Here is a 25,572-nt window from a genome sequence, read left to right as displayed (position 1 = left end):
TCTCAGACCAGTCAGTGTCTAGTTATACAAGACTCACCTTTTATAGATGGGGCAATAAGACGGGCAAATTGCTATCTATGATGTCGAAGCCTTGGAAAAAAATGCTCATTTATTTGTGCAAATAAGGATCCGACCTCTGGCAGAATCCTCCTTAACATTGCTGAAATATTAAAGCAGTATAATAAGTTTTACACTGACTTATATGCTGCAAAAAATATATATATGACTTTGCAAGCTAAATTATAGGAGGACGCAAATCTTCCAAAACTTACTCAAGCTCAAAAAGATCTTTTATCAGAAGATAACGGATTGCGAGTTGGAGTTGGTATTGAAAAACTTGCCATTGCATAAATCTCCTGGACCTGATGGTTACACTGAGGCATATTTTAAACTTCTCCAAACCGAAGTCATACCAACCTTACTTGAGTTATTTGGTAAGCTCTTTCAGGGTAATCCTTCTTATCCCTCATTTACCAATGCCTACACAACTCTGATTCCCAAACTGGGCAAAGATCCGACTTTAGTACATGCGTATAGACCCATTTCTTTACTAATTACTGATTTTAAGATATTTTCTAAAATAATAGCTAAAAGGCTTCAAGATATCCTCCCTGATTTGTTGACTCGTCATCAGGTGGGTTTTGTCTGAGGTCGCCAGTCAGTGAAGGCGATACAAACTGCCCTTGCAGCTGTGATCGCTGCCTCTCAAACCTCGAATCCTGAATTTATGTTGTGAGCTTAGATACTCACAAGGTTTTCAACACCGTGACATGGCCCCATTTGTTTCAGGTTCTTGAGGAACGTGACTTTGACCCTTCATTTATATGCTTTGTCCGCTATTTATATTCTTTTCCTACCACATCTTTAATCGTTAATGGCTTACGTGGTTCTCCAATAACAATGTATAGGTCAATAAGGCAAGGATGCAGCCTTTCGCCCTTATTCTTTAATTTAGCAATTGACCCCCTATAATCCTCTCCTCTTATTAAGGGAATCCCAATTTGCTGACATTGTATTATTATATACAGTATATCTAATCCTAAAGATTCCCTAATTGCAGTTTTAGATATTTTGAGTGATTTTGGAAACATCTCTGGTTTTGAAGTAAATATGTCTAACTCTGTGGGTCTATGTTTAACGCCAGGGGTGGTCCAACCATTATGGTGTACACATATGCCTTTGTCTTCGGCTAAATCTCACATTACATATCTGGGTATCCAATTGCCAAAGTCGCCATCTACTCTTTATTGGATAAATATTACCAAGACCAACTCATCCATTGCGGTGGAGCTGGAGGAGTGGAGCCATCTCCTGTTGTCCTACCTAAGCAGGGCAAGTCTAATAAAAATGGTGACTTTGCCATGCTTTCTTTATTTATTGCAGTGCTTGCCATTCCCACTCATGCATACAGACACTTTAAAGATTAATGCTTTATTTAGGAAATTCCTTTAGAAGGGCCCTAGAATAGCCCTCCTAAAACTACAGCAGATGAGAGGCAAAGGAGGTATTAATTTTTCGCATTCAACCTATTACAATCAGGATATAACTATTATGTCTTTTAATGTATACTAATATTTATTGTGCAAATTGTTATTTTATTAATTTGTTTATAGATATATGTTTTGCTTATTAAATATCTTTTTTGATATCTTGACATATTTTTTGCGCTCCTTATTATTGTATAATAATAGTTTTTGCTTGTTTATCTAGAGTATTACAGATTTACTCTGTAGGAGCAGCAGAAAATCACTGTCATTATAACTTAATTGCAGACCAATTTTATATTAAGAGTTTTATCATATATGCAACTGGATTTTAATTGTTTTGTTATTGTATTATATATTTGGGATGGTACTCACCACACAAAGAACTGCAAGGGGATGTAAAAAGCTGCTCTTAGCTTTTAGTGCTGCTGCTTGAAAAGTTATTTAGCAAAATTGGATTTCGAATAATCCTCCTTCGTGGATGTTTCAAAATAAATTATTCCATATTTTCAGTATGGACTGGATAGAAACCTCATTGAATAGGGAGCGTTTGATCTCACATGGGAAAGTTACCTATCCACTTTGCCTGGGGAACTTCAACATAGAATCGAGGATACTTTGAAAAATACCTTGTGGTATGAGAAATGGCGACTTTTTGGAGATCTTCCCTTTGTTACGTAGTGGATGTTTTGACATTTTCTTCCCATTTGATGTAAATTTTGGAGGTTGGGTCTTGTTGTCCTGCATGGCGCAACCCCCCCCACCACCTTTTTTTTGTATTGATCACTTTTTACATAGGCAACAATTTTGTTACTGCCATATCAAATGTTTCTTTGTGCTAACTTACTGTATTAATTCACTATTTATGTTGTTCTATAGTCTATTTATTATGGCCATTGCTAGATGGTCACTATTGCTCTTATATATGTAAGTTTTGCCATTTTTCTCATTTTACGAGATAATCAACAGTTTAAAAGTCAATTCACAGCCATGCAATTGTAACATTTGTATTGCATACTGAATTATGTATTGTTGATGTTTATTTTGTTTTACACAATAAAATTTATTTGGAAAAAATATATAGTGGCGAGTAATAGTGTTTACCATCTTTGGTATTTTTTACATTTTATTTTCTTGCTTCATGGAAAATTTTTTTGAATTCTTGCCACTGAAGAACAAAAAATGTTCTGTAAAAATAAAGTAAAAAACAAAAAACAAAATTGTTTTTAGAAAAAAAGTCTGTACTTGTGGCTTCTCAATTATGGAACCCAAAAAATCTTCCATACAGAAAATGTCTTGCATATATTGAAAAGGTGTGCTAATATGTACTTGGGCAATGGGAGTGGAAAATACTTTCATGTGTTGCATCTGTACATGTGACTGAAATTATGGTATGCATACACTGGTGATATAATTGGATGGCACTGGTGAAGAATTAAATTAGTGTGTGTCATGGTTGAATACAAATTAATACACTTCATCATGTCCTATGACAATACATTCAATGGATGCCTATGCCACAAAACTAACTAAAAATTATAAGCTCCACCAGTCTGTTTTTTATTGTTATATTATTAAAGGTTAAAACAAACCAGTGTTATGTCTCTACTTTAATGTAAATTACAAAGAAAAATCTAATAATTTATATATCACAGACATGTATTGGTGATAATGTTACCAGTTTTAATAGTATAGAAGTCTACTGAAACTCTTGAGAGTCAAATGGCTAGAGCAGAGGTGGGGAAGCTTTTCTCTGCCGGGGGTCATTTTGAAAATTATAATATTATTCGCTGGCCCAGTGCAGGCCACACCCTGTCCATGTGACTTCACACAGGGCGGGGCCACAATCGCCTGTGATTACAGCAATGCCCAAAGCATCCTGAGGATGATCCAGGTGGCACTGCTGCATAGATTCTGGCTGCAGGGTGCCATTCTTGGCACCCTGCTAGCCAGATGAGGCTAGCAGAAAAAAGCTCTGAGGGCCAGATCAAATGATTCTGCGGGCCTTGTACTGCCCCCGGACCTGAGGTTCCCCATCTCTGGGCTAGAGGGTACCCAAGCTAAAATTGCAGTGAACTCTACCCCACTCTAGAACATGCTACCGGAGAACAGTCACCAATTTCTTTGGACACTTTGTAAGCAGAATGCATTTAATTACAGAACTCTGCATATCACATGTAGTACACAACAGTAATGTGTGAACTGCAGAACTACATGTTCATAGATCAAAGGGACCAAAATTATTATTCTGAAGTTATGAATGAGTAGTACTGTGTACATTTCAGCATAATGGCACAGTGATTAGCATTGTTGCCTCACAGTGCTGGAGTCTTGGGTTCGATTCCAACATGGCCCCATCTTTATGTATTTTTTATATTCTCCATGTGTTTACTTTGGTTTTCTCCGTGTTTGTGTGTGTCTATTCTCCCTTGTTCATAGTGTTGCTGCAAGGGCTCTGGATCCCTCCCACGCTCATACTGTTAAGTTAATTGGTTTCTGGATAAGTTAATCCTAATGTGTGTGTTTGTTGTTAATGTACAGTAGTACGGAATAAAGGTTGTAAGATCTACTGGTGCAGTGACTGATGTGAATGATTAGATATTGTTTGTAAAGCAATGTGTAATATGTTGGCGCTCCATAATTAATTCTAAATACTTCTAACATCAGAAACCAAAACTGTACATGCTGTTTGTTTACTGTATGAACCACTGTTATCACAGGTTCAAAACTTGTATTTTGTAAGATTGTATACTATATATTGGCAGTCACATGCAGTGTGCTATGAGCTCATATGGGTTAATAATATATGCTGGGAATGAAGATAGCCTAGGCAAATTTATATTGGCTGGAGGGTGTGCAGTGCACACAGACTCCTGGGTCCAGGGGGGGGTGCAGTGTACTCTCGGCACCCATAGTATACTTGTCTTGTGCAGGTAAGCAGGTCAATCCCCTTGAGGGAGGAGGGTTGCTGCTCATAGGAGGGGCCACTGCATATCAGCCCCCTTAGGTGTTACTACGTTCCTGGTAGATAGCTGGCTAAGTCGAACACTTGAAACATTAAAAGGAGTTTGAAGGTCTTAAAAAAGGGTCTACAATTTTGAGGCAGTGCATTTATTTTAATATTGGGGCTCACTTGCTTGTCCAAGGGCAAGACAAGGCAAAAAGGCAATTTTATTAGGCACCAGCTGGCATATAGTCTTACAAATATTATCACACAACTTATTTTCGATAAGACAAGTTCAGTATAATTTAGCACTTGGTTCCACATACATTATTAGCAATGACATGCAATGTATGACTTCAAATAAACAGATTCATATGCATTCTAAACTTTAATATTCTGATGTAAAGGAAATGAGACTCGCAAGTGTTTAAATCCCAAATTTCTTCTTAGCTGAATATCACATTTAAAAAAAAGGAAATGAAAACAAATATATCTGTGATATGCTTTACTCTTATACACATTCCATTACAACAGATCAGATTGTTATTCTCAGGTTTACTTAAATTTTTATATTGTAAGTAAAATATTTGTAAACACATAAGCAGAGAAATAATTGATATTACTTCCTAAACACATATAGTAATAGTAATATTATATAGCGGAAAGACTGCATATTTACTATCAAAGTGAGTTATGAGTACAGTAAATTGTGATCTGTTTTACATTGCATAGAATAGAACAAACAAATTTGACAGTCAAAAGAAAATGCAAAGACTTTAGCTTGGCCTCATAAATTCTTCACCTTTAACTACAGTACAAAATTGATTTATGACTAGTCAGAAGCAATACAGCAGATAAAGATTATAGCAATTCACAAACTATGGAAATTACACATTTCCACCATCTATATTTATATGTATTTTTAACTCACATTGTACATCACAAGTGTCTGTGATGAACATTATAGGTTTAATGTACATTTCTAATCTATTGGGTCTTAGCTTAAATTTTAGAAATGGTCACTGCATTAAATGAGATTGGGGGACATTTCTGAAAATGTACACAATTGAAAAAGGTGAAGTTGCAAAGACCAACCTATCAGATTCATGTTTGTTCCACGGAATCCATTTCCATAAATGGTTTGTAAGGAACCCTCCATAGTGCCTCTATTTGTAAGGACCAGACTTTCGGCTTTATTTACGAAGCAGCGGCTTTTGTAAGCCGATGCTTCCAGGTGGGTTGCAGGTGAAAACTTGAAACGGCACCCGCAGTCAGTATAGAAGAGCACACAAGGCTTTACACTGACTGCGAGTGGCGTTTTACATTTTCAACAGAAACCCGCCGAGAAGCAGCAGCACTTCATAAATACAGCACTTTGTCTTGAAATAGCTTTTGAGTTGATAGTCCCATTACTTTTGGCCCCTTAAAAAGTGGGAGGTACATATAGAAACTGTTGGAATTCCTACACCGTTCACCTGATTTGGATGTAATTACCCTCAAATTAAATCTGAAAGTCTGCAGTTAAAGCACATCTTGTTTGTTTCATTTCAAAGCCATTGTGGTGGTGAATAGAGGCCAAAATATGAAAATTCTGTCAGTGTCCCAATATTTATGCACCTGACTGTATGTGAGACAATACTGGGACTGTAGCATAAGGATACTTTTGGGAACAATTTGAAGTTGTACGGGAAGCAATGGAGTTTACTGTGCATAATGTTTCCTGGAAGCAATGGAGTGTGAGCTGTGCATAGTTTCTAATGGAACCAATGAAAATTATAGTGTGCATATTTTGTATTGTGTGTAGTTTGTACTAGAAGCAATCAAATTTGTATAAGTGTCCTGATATACCAGGGGTATATTGACTATATTCACTAAAGTGCGGATTTTTAGAAGTGGGGATGTTGCCCATTGCAACCAATCATATTCTACTTATCATTTATCTAGCACCTTCTAAAAGTTAATAGCCAGAATCTGATTGGTTGCTATGGGCAACATCTCCACTTCTAAAAACCTGTACTTTAGTAAATATGCCCCTTAGCCGCAACCTGTCATGCAGCATTAGATGCCTATAGCGAGTGAGCTGCACCAATTGTCTTTTTCTCTCAATTTACGTCTTAATCGCACTGCAGATACAGCAAAACACCACTTAATCTGTAACAGAGATGTCGGGCTGCAACTTTAATCAAACAGGAATTAGTTTTAAATATGTAAAAAGTCATAGATGAAGCCCAATGGAGCTTGACATGAAAAAAAGCCACAGCCACTGCATCTGTATACGAAGGCTACGATTCAGACTCAGTTGCACGCAAATATACATATGTCGTAAATCGAATTAATCACTGCAGTCTCGTGAAGCGGTTTTGTCTCATGTGATTGTGACTTAGACACACGTTTGGGCAAAAAAGATGCTTGGCACAAGCCGAGTTGCATTACTAACAGTAATAGTGTATGAGGATGCATATGTATAATGCCTAAGAATTATTATGACAAAGTAAAACATTGAGAACTAGTTGTTTTGTCCAGCTAAGCCAGAGTGTATTATATTTGTAATGTCTCACAGCGTTCACCACTACCTCCTTCAGGACTGCTTCCTGCCCACAATGGCATGCTGAGCATCCTTTGTAACTTACCTTCTCACAGCATTCACCACTGCCTCCTGTCACCACTGCTCCCTGCCCACATTAGTATGCTGCACCTCCTTTTGTAACCTTCTCTCAGAGCACACCACTGCCTCCTGTCAGGACTGCTCCCTGCCCACATTAGTATGCTGCACCTCCTTTGTAACTTACCTTCTCTCAGAGCACACCACTGCCTCCTGTCAGGACTGCTTCTTGCACACAGTGGCATGCTGTGTCTGCTTTATAACTTACCTTCTCACAGCGCTCACCAGTGCCTCTGGCTCCTGTCAGGACTGCTTCTTGCCCACAGTGGCATGTTGCGCCTCCTTTGTAACTTAAAAACTAGCGGTGTGTCTTTTTATAATTATTTGCCATTTTTCTCCATTGTAGCAGTGGAGACTCTCAGTAGCAGACACTTGCCATGAATGCTAGCAGCGATATGCGAGCACCCACAAGGTGATGTATTTTAATATACTCGTATTATGCAGCACTTTTTATTTACTTACATCTTTCCCTGTCCCATGCAAACCAAAGGAATGGGGAGCATACAAACTCCACAGAGAAACCAAACCCTTCGTCCCAGTGTTATGTGGCAACAAAGCAACTCACTGTGACAACATGCTGCCCACACATTACACAGCTGGCTCAAAGGAGAGGGAAGCAGAAAGTAACATAAACTTATTCTGAGAAACCTGATAATGTAGTTTTCAAATAACTGTTGTTGTGATCATGATGCCAAATGAAAACATTTTATACTGTGTGTTAGATAAGGATGACATGTTGCTTGATGATAATAAAATAATTTGTTTTGCACATTGGTCCATTTGTTAATCTTCATACTCATTTGTACATAATATGTTAATAAGAATAATGGAAGCAGGCTCAGACACCAGGAATGGAAATTGATGATATACTGTACCTGTGACACATAGATATGTGTATGCCAAACAAACAAATGATACAAACTGATAATTTATAAACAAAAAAAGTTTTAAACAAATGCCTTTCACAAGTTCTCACACTGCAAATGAAACAAAATACATCTAGATACAGTAAAAGTACAAAAGTGTTATAAACAAGTAACATATGAGAAAAACAACAGACCTGTGACCGGAGTCCGACTCTTATAAAAATGCAAAGTGGATCAAATGCTCCAGTTCCACAAGCCAAAAGGTGAGTCCGGTTATAATGGTGCAGTACGCGGATAAAATTTGCACATTCTCTCTGAGGGTAAATGTAAAATGATATGGTGTAAATAAATAATCATCTTGTAGTCAGGATAAACACACAGACAATTGTAGATATTTCTATGGACACAGGATCTTGTGCTATAAGATAATGTTAGAACTATTGATGTCTGTACAGGCTATATTTACTTGGATAGTTTAATAAGCAAGAGGCCATATGTCCTCCCTAAAAATGAACAAATGAATATGTAATTACCGCTTGTCTCCCTTTTCTGTAGCAGTCATCAATCTGTTGGTCTGTACTTGGCCAATTTATCTAATGAAGAAATAAAACAACTCATTATTAGCATTAAGCCCAATGTTTAGAACCAAATAATTAAGAAAATATTAACAATATAAATTAAGATCTATCCACAAAGCAAGATAAAGCAACATCCCCCAGTAAAAATGGTAAGCTAAATGTGAGGTTTAATTAAAATGTATTTTAGAATGAATAAATGTAACAAACAAGTGAAAGGAGCTTTTTTTACAATGAGGTCCTTTTTGGCTGCCAACAAGTCAAAGAAGAAAACTGTTGTTTAAATGCTAAAATACAGATTCTTGATGTTTATGTTCTAATATTATTTTACATAGCTTCCAGGCACAGCAGATTATGCTAACGCAAACTACACCCAGACTGGTAAAGGCATAGTGCCAGAGTCATCTATCATAAAACGTTACTCCCACAGAGGCGATTAGAGCTATGGGAATTACCTGTTTCCTTGTAATTAGCAGAAACTTTGCAGTAACATTACAATTTATTAAACATAAATTGTATCCATAATGGCAAAATGTTAATAAACAGTTTTTCCAGAAAATAAACATTAATTCTGTCCATGCAAGGGCATAGCTTTTTGGCTCATCAAAGTCACATTGCCCTTGAGTTACACGGGATAAATAATCTCAATAAACAATGCATAACAACCCACACTCCCACTTATCACACAATTACCCAATGAATTGAGAAATAAAAACACTATTGTAACAATAGCTTGTAACAAATATGGCTCAATGATTGGAGCCAAAGCCTATAATTAACAGAAATAGGAAACAAATGGTGCTCATCAAAGTCAAATGTATGGAGTTATACAGTTGTGTAAATAGTATCCAGGGTTCAAAAAAGTACCAGCATGGCTTTAAACTATTAGATTTGGCTGTTCGGTAGAGACATAACCTTTACATTTATTTGACACTTACAGAGGATAGACAGATGCAATCTCGCATACATGACCATTTAGAAAGTAATTGAAAAATGCATGCATAACATTGGGATTTAAATAAATCAAAAACACAAGAATACTGCAATTGAACACAAACCAAAAGACAGGTTTGAATCTAGTGTGACAAGCAATTACATGTGTAAGAAGGTATGCAAGTAAGTGTTCCCTGTTTGTTGAGTACATATATCACTACCAACTGATGGAATTCCTTACCATACCCAACAAGAATCTCATACAGTCTTCATATACTGTAGTAAAACACTCTGAAAATCAATCTCTTTATTAGAGCTTAGTAGCTTACCCTACTTCAACCTACTGTATTTAAAACTAGTTGTTGTGTACAGCGTTGACTGGATGTGTTTGTTTTATATACATATTTTACATATAATACTTCATTTTATACATGTTTAATTACCATGTAAACAGTGCAATGATTTAATCTCCATGCAGCAAAGTAATAATATCTAATCATATATAAAAATATTAGTGTAGGATAAGTACTGTTGGAATTTTCTTGATTGTATGGTCATTTATCTATAAAGTGAGTGATCTGGGATTAGAGAGTGGGAACTGGAATTTATTGTGTAGAGTTGCACTGAACAACTATGTAGTATTCTGACAGCAGATCATTTAGATTGATATTAGTGATGTCAATAACATTTTATTTTTATCACTTATTGCATTTTTGAAATAACATCTACATACCAAGAGTAAAACATTTCTATAGCAAGCATGGCAGAATCGATGCATACTTTAAGAGAAAGAGAATAAATCAGATTTATGTGATCCAGATTGTTTGTAATATTTCTGGAAAACACAATTCCATATCCCCTTTAAATTAAGGCCTCTTGGAATTTACAATCCCTTAGCAATCAGCACATGTATTTACATTATGACTTTGGGGAGCTGGCTAGTTAGACAGAGGCCATAACATGGCATCACAGTTTTACTTATTTTAAAAACCTCGAGGGTTGCTAACAATATGTCAAGTTAGTGTAGTAAAAACGTTAAAGTATGTGAGAAAAAAAGGCTTAAAACAATGCAAAAATAAAGTACTTTGTAAAAATGACCTTCAGATGTGTTTCTTTCCTAGAGTGAGAGATTAAGGGATGAGGTAATATAGAAGCACAGCGTTACGTTACTTAGTGTCATGTGGGCAGTACAACAGGACAGAGAGTGATGGGATATAAAGAAAATGATAGGAGGTCACAGAAACAAGTCCAGGATTGAGGTGAGGAGAGAGGCCCTGCATTATTTCTGGTACCGTATATTAAAGTACAATGCTGCTCTAAAAGCGTTCACACATTAAAAACCATTGCTGTTTGTATGTTCAATGAGAATTTCTGTCGGCATATGATATGAAGTGTTGCTTGCGTGATAATGAGTATTATTGGTAGCATATAATGACTACACGTTATTAGGCTTTATTACTGGTACAATACTCAGCAGCTAATACTATAGTGTAACTACTACAAGCTTGTTATTGGCAAATCAAACAAAAATAGCAAGTAATACTTGAATTTGACCAATGCTGCTGGCATAATACTAGGCATTACTTGTGAGAGTATTACTGGATGATTAATACCAGCATATAACTGCTACTGTTATTATAGTGCACTGAAACCACACACATATCACTCATCATTACTACTGGAATATTATTATATAACTGTTAGCATAGAACTACTATTGTTGGCATATTACTTTGCAGCTACTAGACCTCTGTTACTACTACTAGAATGTAGTTGGGGACTACTAATAGAACATTATTGCATAATTGCAGTTATACTTTATAACTAGAACTGCTGGCATATCAGCACTGGTACATTACTTGGCAAATACTGCTTGCTTATACCTATCAATGACTTTGATTGCTTTGAGCTTTCATGTGTGTGTTGTTGTATTGTTCATGTGTTGTTGTTGTATGTATGTTACGGTATGTACGTACGTATGTACATATATATGCTCTTGTATCTGTGAAACCAAACTAAAGCTTGAAAGGCAGTGCATAAATGAGACACTAAGCTAGCACAACATTATAGTGAAATCTATACTCAAGAGGGAAGCCCTTGAACATAATACCAAAACTAAACTTGAACCTGACTACCAGAAAAGTATGATTAATCAATGTCAGGGTCTGGAAAACACAACCTGTTTTAAATTTGAGCATTTTAATATTTTAAAGTAAATATCCACAATATAAAAAAAAAATCTTTCTTGAAAATCAGCCAAATTGCTTTCTTCACCAGACATATCAGCTGAGTATTTAATTCACCAGAAAGAGATCTACTACTGTATGAAGAAAAATGAAAAGTGTGTCCCTGTCTCAAAACACATTGCTGCCTTGTAATTGGATTTCAAAATTAAATTTGCACATATAGGGTCTGTTTCAGAGGTTCCCTTAATGTAGATGCCACGCGCAAGCGTCTGATGTTCTCCGAGTTGCACTGTGCATGCTTCCTGATTGTTACCGCTCTAAGGCACAGATAAGAACTGCATACATAGAGATGTATTTTGGGTGGGCATTTTAGGGAGGTAACAGGGACATGGCTAGCTCGATGCAGGCGCATCATGGGTGATCTGCAGTCAGCAACGCAATTGCATTGACACAGGCGGCCATGTTCAGACAGAGATTCTGAGCCTCCATAGAGATGATGCAATCTCTGATGGTGTGACCGATGATGTGTCTTAATACACACAGTGACTGATTATTGCAGCATATTGCGGGTGTCTCGATAGGACAACCATCGGCCACGGAATTAGTATTAAGACACAGACACGGGTGTGTAAAAATATGCAGTCGTGGCAGAAACTGCCTCCACCTCTGAATTAGGCCCATAGTCTTGTGTGCTCTCCAGTAGGTCTTCTGACACTCTACAAGACACAAAAAAAGTACAATTTTCATGTATAACAATCCATCTTACACTAACTTGTGCACTCTGGTCTTGCCAAGCACAAGCATTGCACAGTACTATACTGTATTGATCAATTGAGCAGCTTATTCTGAACACAAACTTAGGGTCTATTTACTAAGCAGTGTTAGGAGACAGAGTGAAAAGTGATAAGGTGCCAGCCAATCAGCTCCCAACTGTCATTTTTCAAACACAGCCTGTGAGATGACAGTTAGGAGCTGATTAGCTGGCACCTTATCACTTTTCGCTCTGTCTCCTAACACTGGTTAGTAAATAGACCCCTAAATGTGTTGATTACTACAAAAAGATTACTTTATCTCTTCCATTTCCACAACGCTCAGTATGAGGGCATAAATTAGATAATTATACAAAAATAACTAAAACCATCTTTTTCTTTTATTGACTTTTACCCATACATTAAATAATGGATAACAGACTTGTTGTGTGTGAGCACCATGTTCTTTGGCTATTATGATGTGTTCTGAACACATACCCATTGGTCAGTTGCATTCCATTATAATGCCTATTTAGTGTATGACAACTAAAGCAATAAGCAAAAACATGTTGATCCTGTGTCACATTGTTTCTGAAAGCATTTAACTATATCTGCTGTATGTTAAAATTAGGCAAAATTACCTTTGAAGTTAATTAAAGGGTGATTTAGAAACAATCATATTTCAGGTGCTCACACATTTTCTACTCTTTGGAAAGAGCCCCTAAAATGTTTGTGGTGGAAAGATAATAAATATCACTATAAAGCCCAACCTATTGCCACCTACTTACTACACCATTTCATTTAAACGTTTTATATCTACTACAAACTATTGAATTGTCTACTGAAATGTCTATTTTATATTGGTTAGATACAGCACCACAAAAGAGCTTGATTTGTATGCACAGAGGCCCTGATTCAGAGCTGAACGCTCTTTCAGAGCGCTCGCTCTGAATCAGGGCGTTTTTTTTTTTTTATGGAGCCGGCCTCCTGGCCACTCGCTAAGCAGTGGGTGACCATCCACAGCTTTTGCGAGCGGCCAGGTGATGGTCGCGACCATCACGACCATTGGGGCTTGCGATGAGACCCTTGTGGTAGGGTCTCGTTTTCCGCAAGCCCCAATGAGCTTCCTGCTCTAAATAGAGCAGGAAGCTCACCACTGATATCACTGGTGATGTCAGTGGTGCCTCCCACAAACGGCAGGTGTTCCTTCGGGAACGCCTCCGTTTGTGTAGCCACCCCCCCTGCCCGCCTCCAAAACAGGGCGAGATGTCAATCACAATCGACAGTCGCCCCGTTTTGGTGTGAGACACATAGCGATGGAGCGCCCGTTGCTGGCCGGGTCTCGCGCATGCGCACAAGGGAGGCGGCGCATGCGCAGGGGGCGAACATCGACACGCTTGCAAGTGCATAGCGCTTGCGAGCGGGTCTGAATCAGCTCCAGAGGACAGATGTGACAAGATGTGTGTGTACATGTGGTGGGGAACATAGGACCGGATTCAGAGTTGTACACTATGTCGATCTTTTTAGCAGTGAATCGATAATCGGCTACACTCCGCATGTGTCAAGGTACATTATCGTAGTCGCTCACAGCGACTATTCATTCGCAGTGTGACTGATAGTCAGGTAACATTTGGGGGAGGAAACGGAGTGGCGGCATGAACGCAGATGTATAGCGACCATTTTGGGGTCATGCCTCACTCTGCCAATACGCAAGGAATATGGCTCCGGCGTCTCAATTCCCATGGCCATTCTGCGGGACCATAGACTCACTCAAGACTGCAACAATAGAATGATCTGTGACTGATGGTGCGTCTTTATAAATAGATTCTGCAACAATTTATGCAGATGCTTGATTTTGCAAAGCTGTAGGCATGGGTGCTAAGAGGGGAGGAAGGGGGTACCAATTACCTAGTCTAAAGCTTGTTGGAGGGTCCTAGGTCTGTCCGCCCCCGCCCCCCCCAACCTGTCAATGGCATTAGCCTGTGTCTCCCCTTCCCAGCACCTGGGTCCAGATAGGCTGCTCCCGCTAAGAAGCGGCCTCCTCTGGCTGAGTGGCGGAGGGGGGAGTGATCACACTGATCTCCCCCCTCCTCCTGTATTTGCCCTTGGCTGATGGGCACATGGCTCTCCCCTTCCCCCGTGAAGTGTGCACTGCAGCAAATACTATTTTTCTATTTTTTTTAAGGAGGCGTGCCCACGTCTCCTTACATTAGGACACAACACTCGAAAATTACCCGGGCCCAGCCCCACTCTCTATGGGCCTGGCTGCGGGGGCATCTCAATTCATCTCCCGCCTGTGTTACATTTGCATATTTTTGCATAGCAGCCATTTACACATATGCAGTGGCGACAGCATTAGCATACAACTCTGAATCAGAGCCATAGATTGTAAGCTCCAATTGGGCAGGGACTGATGTGAATGGCTATATATTCTCTGTAAAGTGGTGAGGAATATGTGTGCAGTATATAAATAACTGGTAGTAATAATAATAATAATAATAATAATAATACCATAAATTACACAAGACTACAAATGCATATACAGTTTACTAAATAAATAAATAAATTGTTGTACAATGATTGCATACTAATTAATTGATCATTCTGGGATGCCTGACCATAAAAAATACTATATGGCAGCCCACCTCTCTCAATGCTTCAAATGCCGCAGCCTTCGGGATGACATGGAAATATATATGTTGAAAACTATCATGAATGCTGCCTGCTAATAACTTCCAAAATACCTCCAGACCAGCTTTAATGAGGAATATAACTACAATGTTCTTTTCCTTTTCCTGCAACCTTTGAGACCATGCAACATCATCTTTCCATCTACATTCCTCATGAACAGGACTGTGACTCCAATGGAGCAACCCACAATTTCTACCAGGAATGTGCTATGATGCTCCTAAATAATTTATATAAGAACTATTAGAGTCACACTAGGAAGGGATTCTGCCTATAACAACTGCCCATTGTTCCCTTACAGTTAGAAACACTCACCGGTACTTAGCATGCTGCCAGGTCTTAACCTTTTGGACAGTAGGGGCTAATACAATTATCAGGAGATCGCAAGATAAGCTGGAAAACATGCATATATATGCTTCTGTCCAACACTGTATAGCCCACATTTGCATGGAAATGTCTTTTCTGAATGTTATATTGGTGAGAAATCACTGTGACAACCCAGATAGTCAGCTTGAGTCGCAAGACGAGAGGAGACTGAAATGTGTACTCTGCATTCCCCATACAGTAAGTACATGTATTCAGTTACGAATCATGCACAGTGTGAAAAGACGCAAAGTGGGGAGTATATTCAACTCTCCATCAGGCACATCATTTTCCTATCTTTATTGGTCCATTGGCCCCGATAGGTATCTGCTCTCTCATTGGGTGAAAATGTCCTAAATTAGTGAAGTTCTGGATAGATGTCATTATTATTTCACCTAACATTTCATTAACATTTCACTAACATTAGCATTGCTTCTTCCTTTTGACCTTACTGTTTTCAGAAACCTATAAGAATCTTAAATAATGAATTCAATACATTTGCAGTACTGCGACCCAAGTATTGTTAACAACACATCTTTAACATTTGACAAAACGTAGATATCTTGGCTATGATACTACACTACTGAGAATAATTTCTAGTGTGACCTACAGTATAGGTGGCAGCAACCCCTAGGTCATACTGCAGAGATTGGTATACCCTAATGAATAAAAAGTATGCATTTTTTACTAATGTTTTGGGAGCTAACTACCCCCCTCCTCGATCAGGGTGTGATCTGATACTAATCATTCCCATACACTCACCCCTATGTATCTCTTGCTGCAGAAAACTACAACAGTCACTCATGTATTCCAACATTACTTGGAATTTTGGAATCATATCAGCCTCACTTTTTAGTTGTTACCATGCCATTCGATATACTGTGGCTAAATAAAATTGCCTTAAAAAAAATGAATCAAGCAATCAATCAAAACTAACATTGATTTAAAAGCTGGAGTGTTGTGGGGTACACAGATAGTGTTAGAAAAAATATTAGCTAGCTGTCACAGCCTGGATTTTTTAAAGGATTTATTCTTATTCTGTGATTCACTGGTGGTTGAAACTCTATAGATCATCTAAGATTAAGCTGCAAAGACATATTTTTCTTACTTCATCAACTTAAACCTCAAGAGCATCACTCACTAGTAAAGGTGATTCTCACAAAAGAAATGTAAAGTGAAGCACACTCCTGCTTATACTGAAGTAATTCTCATTGGCACGTTCAGGTTACTTTTCAGCAAACAGTAAATCTGTCATGTATTTTTAATTTACGAAAGAGTCATGAATAGAGTAGCTAATGCTGACTTAGTAAATAGATGCGTGATAAGAGACATGCGTACTTATTTACTGTGTATGGAAACATATTATAAGTGACAGTAAAGCTATATCATTAAGCTTAAAGCAACTAAAAACATAATTTACTTACACTTTAGCCCTGTAGGGACTTAATTATATTTTTATTTGGTAAAAAAAGGAGAACCCATTACTTATCCCTGCACAATAAATAATCATGCGACACAGATTATGCAAGCACTATTCTCTGAGTAATAAATGGCATGACATTATTTGGAAAATATAAATCATCAAGTAGTAGTAGGGAGTATGCTTAACAACATATATTTTGCGTACTATATTTAGACTTATTTGGTACAAGACGTAATACATTTACATTATGAAACTTCTTGAATGTAATAAAAATAATGAAACCTTTCTATCACTGATTTCATTGTTACCTCTTTGTATTTCTCACTGACGTGTTCCAAGCTAAGCGAATACATATGATTTCTGCCTCCGACAAACAATCTTTCTTGATACTCATCCAAGTACATGGTGCATAGTTCAAGAGTTCCAAGCGAACTCTGGAAGACCGACGTTCTGTTTAAATCCAGCAGTTCTGAAATATAAATCATTCAGTTAAATTATATAAGTAATATGACATTGAACTATAAATGGAAATGTATATGCTATATAATTCATGTTGCATACTTTTTTATTAAAAGAATTTTGTGGTAATTTTCAGTAAAGATGAGAATATTTTTTGTCATGGTGGTAGAACATTTCTGTGGTCAATTTGACAAGGTAGTTATACTGTAGACTGCAAATTTGGGAGTTTAAGGATCTGTTTTGACGCTGAATTAAGCTTGACATATTATGTTTATATTAAGTCAGTTATATCTTTATGCAATCTATATATATATATATATATATATATATAAAATCAAATCCTGACTGACTCACTGACTCATTAACGCCCAGCCCAAATCCCTGGACTTAGAAACATGAAAATCAGGGAGCATATTCCTTCTATGAGGCAGGTGGCCACTAACAAGGGATTTTTCTAAATTCGACTACTAAGGGGCTGAAAAGGGCAAAAATGTTTCCTCCCCCTGTGCAATGCCCAGCTTGACTGTCTCATTGTGGCTGTAGCAAGGTTCATACTCAAACAAGAACTGTCATCCCAAGTGCTACCAAATATTACTGGCAGTTGGTGTGGCTCCCCTATTTGAATAATGAGGGAAGGGAATGTTTTACTACAGAGGTGAGGGAGGGGAATGTCAAATGTGTTACAACACAGGAATGTGTTATTCCAAAGGTGAGGGAGGGGAATAAGTTACTACAGGTGTGAGTGTGGGTAATGTGTTACTACAGTTGTCAGGGAGGAATTGTATTTCTACACAGGTGAGGGAGGGGTATGTCGAATGTGTTACAACATGGGCAAGGCAGGGAAATGTGTTACTACAGATGTGAGCAAGGATAATGTGTTACTACAGAGGTGAGGGAGTGGAATGTCTTACTATAGCAGTGATGTATTAATATAGAGCTCAAGGATTAATGTGTTACTAGAGTGGTGAAATGGAAATGGAAACAGTAAATATCTAAGGTCTACCCTGGGTGAAACTGGATACATCAGCTAGTATAGTCCTGTTCTGTTACTGTCACAGTCTTTGTCGGCAACAGAGAAAAAGTCAGACAAGCAGGACTGAACTTTTTAATCTATTACATTTGAATTAAAGGCACTGGGTCTTATATGTGTATAATCTCTCTCTCTCTCTCTCTCTCTCTCTCTCTCTCTCTCTCTCTCTCTCTATATATATATATAAATATACATACACACTGATGTACTGTAGGATCTAATCATCATACGGCAAGGTGGAACAATCTCTTTAAAAGCAGTATACAGGATTGTCACAAAGGTGTTTAAAACAGAACTCATGTAAAAGATGTTTAATATAAAGAGCAATTATTTTCCCTATTTAGGGGAATGCTTTATGCATCTGAACTCCATATTGTTCGGCCATATACAGTATGTTTTTATGTATGTGGCAGCTTTGGAAATGGAAACTGCCGCTACGTCATGGTCATAGGTCCTGCATGCTGCATGCAGCCAGGAATTCCATCCCAATTTGCCTTTTTCCTAAATTTTGCAAGTTTGTTTTATATTCTCTTATTATTAAGGGCACCTGAATCAAGATTTTACCACATAACATTCACTCTAACTGTGACTTACAGAATGGTTAAATTATGATTGCTTTTCAAGCATCTTTCCCTATCTTATGCATGCAGGAGTTTTCTTGGGACTTGTACCAGCTGTTTTGCAAGTTCTGCTACTTATTTTACATTCTACCAATATTTTTTTAAATTCTTTTCCATTTTTAATGTGCCAAATTGTATTGTATGAGATTGCTCTGTATACTGATGAAGGAAGTGAAGTACACCTCCAAAATGTTTGCTGCTTTAGCATTCCTTATTATGAAAATCGTGGATTCAATATTTCTTCTCTGCTTAACAACCTATGCACAAACAGTGACTGCCACTTGGGACAGGTGCTTTATCAATCTTATCATGTTTAGATGTACAGTAGCTGCACTTCCTTCAGTGTTTGACAGTAATGTTTAATGACGTGTTTGAGTTAACATGATAACATTTTTTCTAGCATTTTTCCCTCTTTATTTAATACAGCTAAAGAAAATGTACGCAAAAGGTCAGCTTTTGTTTTAACTCCATTAAAAAACATCCAACATTTATCTTTAGGCCCAGTTTCAGTTTTCTTTTTATGCATTTCAAAAACTTGCTGTCTTCAACAATATTGTTGAATTACCACCCAGGATCCATTTTTCTTGTTGTGCTCCTGCCAGTAGCCTCAACCACACACCACCCCTTCAGCCCTAGACAAAACACACCCTCCCCCAACTAAAGCTCCCCTCTTACATAGAGACATTTCTGCTGGGTCTCTAGGGAATTCTTAGGAAAATGTTTCCCTTGATGGACTTGCAACTATTAAGGAGTACTAAAATCAAACTAAAAGTATTCTTAATTGGTCTCACAGTCCTGGCTCATAGTTGTGATTGTTAGAGGGGTGAACAGAGGACCAATCAGAAGAGATTGTGGCTTGTGATTGGTCATCCCTCTCAGTACCCTTTAAATATATCCTGTCATTTAAAGTTGGTTAACAAAACAAACTAATTTATGGAACTACTGCTAGTGCAAGGAAAGCAGCCTCTACGGGGTCATTAGCAAAGGGATCTAGCAATGCTGAGCCACCTAATATAATACTAGCAGTGCCTACCCGTTTAAGGATTATTAAATTTATTCAATGACACTGAATCGAAACTTTATGTATTATATGGATGGGGACTCTTTCACCTGGTTGTCAGTGAGATAAGTCTGCCCGCTTAGAGCCGTGCAAGCAGTGTGGTGGCCACCCCTTGCTTGTCCTTCAGTCCTCTCCTGCACTGGGGTACTCTGGAGCCTGCCAGTCACAAGCTCCAGCCCCCCCCCCCAAAATAAAAGGAGGCAAAAGGACTGGTGTTTGAGTGTGTTTAGCCTATGTTACTCGGAGGATCTCTAGGAACACTTTAATGAAAACCCGATCAAAATCGGTTCAGTAGTTCTCGAGTTTATCGCGAACATACATACAGATGAACGATTTTAGATAAATATATAGATGTAGGTGCTGGAGCTTTTGCAGCCCTCAAATAGGTATACACTGGCCCCAGCAAATGCTTACAAGAGCAGAATTAGGGCCTCTGGAGGGGTGGATTAGTATCTGGGCCCTCCCTCAAATTTAGCTGTAGCCCCATGTTGCAGACAAAATATATCTCATTATCTGAAATATCTTAGTTATGACAAGATCCTGAATCTTTTACATTTGCATTTCTGGTAGCTACTCCATATAGAGCTAGTATTTTACTTTAGGTTCAATGAACTTTGAACTGTCGAATACTGTGTGAAAATTTGCATACTACAGTACTTCAGTTGCAAATTGAAGGTAGGTGGCCTATTTTGATTCAGTTTTCTGCAATGACACTCAGTATTTTCAGTGTATTTGTATCCACTGTATCTTGGCTAGGGGTGAGCGGGTTCGGATTTCTGAAATCCGAACCCCCCCGAGCCCCCCCGATCCGAGTCCGATCCGAGTCAGGCTCGACTTTTCCCGCCTGACTCGGATCTGACATCGAGGCAAAACGTCATCATCCCGCCTTCCGAGTCTCGCGGGTTTTGGATCCTATATAAGGTACCCGCGTCGGCGCCATTTTCTCACTCGGCTGTGGACAGTGAAGAGGGAGGGTGGGAGTTAGTGCTGTGTAGTGTAGTGTAGTGTAGTGCTGCTGTTGTCCACTACTTCAAAGTCCATAGGGGCTGGCTGTGTTGTGCTGTGCTGCTGTTGTTAATAGGGGCTGTGTCCACTACTTCAAAGTCCATAGGGGCTGGCTGGACTGTGTTGTGCAGTCAGTTCCAAAGTCCTGTGCAGTGTCCCAGTCCTAAAGGGGTGCTGTAGTGTTGTCCAGGGGGTGCTCTGTCCATCAGGGGTGCTCCCCCCAAGTGCTAAAAAAATTATATATTTTCTGTGTTTGTGAATTGTGTGCGCAGTAGCCGCACGTGCATCAACAAAGTAGTGCCAAGCGTGCGCCTGTGTCATAAGTAAAGGGCCGGCTGGCTTGACCGTTAAGGGTGCTGTAACCCCCGAAAGTACACTCCAGTCCAAACCTAAAAAAAAATTATTTTCTGTGTTTGTGAATTGTGTGCGCAGTAGCCGCACGTGCATCAACAAAGTAGTGCCAAGCGTGCGCCTGTGTCATAAGTAAAGGGCCGGCTGGCTTGACCGTTAAGGGTGCTGTAACCCCCGAAAGTACACTCCAGTCCAAACCTAAAAAAAAATTATTTTCTGTGTTTGTGAATTGTGTGCGCAGTAGCCGCACGTGCATCAACAAAGTAGTGCCAAGCGTGCGCCTGTGTCATAAGTAAAGGGCCGGCTGGCTTGACCGTTAAAGGGTGCTGTAACCCCCGAAAGTACACTCCAGTCCAAACCAAAAAAAAATTATTTTCTGTGTTTGTTAATTGTGTGCGCAGTAGCCGCACGTGCATCAACAAAGTAGTGCCAAGCGTGCGCCTGTGTCATAAGTAAAGGGCCGGCTGGCTTGACCGTTAAGGGTGCTGTAACCCCCGAAAGTACACTCCAGTCCAAACCTAAAAAAAAATTATTTTCTGTGTTTGTGAATTGTGTGCGCAGTAGCCGCACGTGCATCAACAAAGTAGTGCCAAGAGTGCCCCTGTGTCATAAGTAAAGGGCCGGCTGGCTTGACCGTTAAAGGGTGCTGTAACCCCCGAAAGTACACTCCAGTCCAAACCAAAAAAAAATTATTTTCTGTGTTTGTGAATTGTGTGCGCAGTAGCCGCACGTGCATCAACAAAGTAGTGCCAAGCGTGCGCCTGTGTCATAAGTAAAGGGCCGGCTGGCTTGACCGTTAAAGGGTGCTGTAACCCCCGAAAGTACACTCCAGTCCAAACCTAAAAAAAAATTATTTTCTGTGTTTGTGAATTGTGTGCGCAGTAGCCGCACGTGCATCAACAAAGTAGTGCCAAGAGTGCGCCTGTGTCATAAGTAAAGGGCCGGCTGGCTTGACCGTTAAAGGGTGCTGTAACCCCCGAAAGTACACTCCAGTCCAAACCAAAAAAAAATTATTTTCTGTGTTTGTGAATTGTGTGCGCAGTAGCCGCACGTGCATCAACAAAGTAGTGCCAAGCGTGCGCCTGTGTCATAAGTAAAGGGCCGGCTGGCTTGACCGTTAAAGGGTGCTGTAACCCCTGAAAGTACACTCCAGTCCAAACCAAAAAAAAATTATTTTCTGTGTTTGTGAATTGTGTGCGCAGTAGCCGCACGTGCATCAACAAAGTAGTGCCAAGCGTGCGCCTGTGTCATAAGTAAAGGGCCGGCTGGCTTGACCGTTAAGGGTGCTGTAACTCCCGAAAGTACACTCCAGTCCAAACCAAAAAAAAAATTATTTTCTGTGTTTGTGAATTGTGTGCGCAGTAGCCGCACGTGCATCAACAAAGTAGTGCCAAGCGTGCGCCTGTGTCATAAGTAAAGGGCCGGCTGGCTTGACCGTTAAGGGTGCTGTAACCCCCGAAAGTACACTCCAGTCCAAACCAAAAAAAAAATTATTTTCTGTGTTTGTGAATTGTGTGCGCAGTAGCCGCACGTGCATCAACAAAGTAGTGCCAAGCGTGCGCCTGTGTCATAAGTAAAGGGCCGGCTGGCTTGACCGTTAAGGGTGCTGTAACCCCCGAAAGTACACTCCAGTCCAAACCTAAAAAAAAATTATTTTCTGTGTTTGTGAATTGTGTGCGCAGTAGCCGCACGTGCATCAACAAAGTAGTGCCAAGCGTGCGCCTGTGTCATAAGTAAAGGGCCGGCTGGCTTGACCGTTAAAGGGTGCTGTAACCCCCGAAAGTACACTCCAGTCCAAACCAAAAAAAAATTATTTTCTGTGTTTGTGAATTGTGTGCGCAGTAGCCGCACGTGCATCAACAAAGTAGTGCCAAGCGTGCGCCTGTGTCATAAGTAAAGGGCCGGCTGGCTTGACCGTTAAAGGGTGCTGTAACCCCCAAAGTACACTCCAGTCCAAACCAAAAAAAAATGATTTTCTGTGTTTGTGAATTGTGTGCGCAGTAGCCGCACGTGCATCAACAAAGTAGTGCCAAGAGTGCGCCTGTGTCATAAGTAAAGGGCCGGCTGGCTTGACCGTTAAAGGGTGCTGTAACCCACAAAGTACACTCCAGTCCGAACCAAAAAAAAATTTATTTTCTGTGTTTAGCCGCACGTATATATCAAATCGATATAACATAAATGGAGGACCAAACTTTCTCCGATAAAAATAAAATAGAGAAAGATCAAGAACCACTTCCTCCTAGTGCTGAAGCTGCTGCCACTAGTCATGACATAGACGATAACATGCCATCAACGTCGTCTGCCAAGGCCGATGCCCAATGTCATAGTAGAGGGCACATACAATCCCAAATGGCAAAGTTCAGGAAAATGACCTTGAAAAAGACATTTAAATCAGCTGAAGAGAAACGTAAACTTGCCAATATGCCATTTACGACACGGAGTGGCAAGGAACGGCTAAGGTCGATCCCTAGTATGTTCATGACTAGTGGTTCAGCTTCACATGACGATGGAAGCACTCCTCCCACTAAAAAAATCAAAAGAGTTAAGCTGGCAAAAGCACAGCGAAGAACTGTGCTTTCTAAGAAGATATCACAAATCCCCAAAGAGAGTCCAAGTGTGGTGGTGGTTGCGATGCCTGACCTTCCCAGCACTGGACGGGAAGAGGTGGCTCTTTCCACCATTTGCACGCCCCCTGCAAGTGCTGAAAGGAGCACCCACAGTCCACTTGCTGATATGCAAATTGAAGATGTCACTGTTGAAGTACAACAGGATGAGGATACTGGTGTAGCTGGCGCTGAGGAGGAAGTTGGCGAGGAGGATTCTGATGGTGATGTGGTTTGTTTAAATCAGGCTCCGGGGGAGACAGTTGTTGTCCGTGGGATGAAAAAGCCCATCACGGTCATGCCTGGGCAGAAGACCAAACATTCCACCTCTTTGGTCTGGCAATATTTCTATCCAAATCCGGACAACAACTGTCTTGCCATATGTACCATATGTAAAGGTGAAATAAGTAGGGGTAGGGACGTCAACCACCTAGGAACATCCTCCCTTATACGGCACCTGCAGCGCGTTCATAAAAAGTTACTGTCAAGTTCAGAAACTTTGGCTCAGACCGTAAGCAGTCCAGGGACACCTAAATCCCGTTGTCCTGTTGTATCCAAGCGCCTGCAAACCACACCGTCAACTCCCTCCTCGTCAATTTCCTCCTTAGTCAGGATCGGAAGTAGTCCTGCAGGCCATATCACTGGCATGACTGACTCTCCTATCCGGGATTCCTCCGGAGGATCCTGCATTGCTACGCCTACTGCTGCCGCTGCTGCTGTTGCTGCTGCTGCTGGGAGTCGTTCATCATCCCAGAGAGGAAGTAGGAACACCACTACTTTTACTAAACAATTGACCCTCCAACAGTCCTTAGCGAGGAGGATGAAGTACGACAGCAGTCATCCTGAAGCAAAACGTATAACTGAGGCCTTGACTGCTATGTTGGTGTTAGACGTGCGTCCGGTATCCGCCATTAGTGCAGTGGGATTTAGACAATTGATGGAGGTAGTGTGTCCCCGGTTCCAAATCCCGTCTAGATTCCACTTCACTAGGCAGGCGATACCGAGACTGTACAGAAACGTCAGAAAAAGTGTCCTCAGTGTCCTGAAAAATGCCGTTGTACACAATGTCCACTTAACCACGGACATGTGGACAAGTGGAACAGGGCAGACTAAGGACTATATGACTGTGACAGCCCACTGGGTAGATGTATCACCTTACGCAGCAACAGCAGCAGCGTCACCAGTAGCAGCATCTCAGAAACGCCAGCTCGTTACAAGGCAGGCTACGCTGTGTATCACCGGTTTCAGTAAGAGGCACACCGCCGACAACCTCTTAGAGAAACTGAGGGAAATCATCGCCCAGTGGCTTACCCCACTTAGACTCTCCTGGGGATTTGTGATATCTGACAACGCCACCAATATTGTGCGGGCATTACATCTGGGCAAATTCCAGCACGTCCCATGTTTTGCTCACACAATAAACTTGGTGGTGCAGAATTTTCTGAAAAGCGACAGGGGCGTGCAGGAGACGCTTTGGGTGGCCCGAAAAATTTCTGGCCACTTTCGCCATTCAGCGACTGCGTGCCGAAGACTGGAGCGCCAGCAAACACTCTTGAACCTGCCCCGCCATC

At 40.0% G+C, this 25,572-nt stretch overlaps 1 protein-coding gene across 2 annotated transcripts in view; it reads right to left on the bottom strand.

Moving 5' to 3' along the window:
- SEMA3E (semaphorin 3E) overlaps positions 1–25,572 on the bottom strand; it is a 203,942-nt gene that overhangs the window by 70,427 nt on the left and 107,943 nt on the right. For both annotated transcript variants that reach the window (XM_088468799.1, XM_088468798.1), the window contains exons 2-4: positions 17,182–17,342; positions 8,490–8,549; positions 8,151–8,270 (exon numbers count right to left, since the gene is read on the bottom strand). In XM_088468799.1, coding sequence (XP_088324925.1) covers positions 8,151–8,270; positions 8,490–8,549; positions 17,182–17,342 — 341 coding nt within the window. The remainder of the gene's footprint in view (positions 1–8,150; positions 8,271–8,489; positions 8,550–17,181; positions 17,343–25,572) is intronic.

Source organism: Taudactylus pleione, unplaced genomic scaffold, assembly GCF_031769625.1.
Source record: "Taudactylus pleione unplaced genomic scaffold, aTauple2 ptg000086l, whole genome shotgun sequence".
NCBI classification, from domain to species: domain Eukaryota; kingdom Metazoa; phylum Chordata; class Amphibia; order Anura; family Myobatrachidae; genus Taudactylus; species Taudactylus pleione.
The sequence above is the reverse complement of the archived record's forward strand: the minus strand, read 5'-3'. Positions and strand labels throughout refer to the sequence as shown.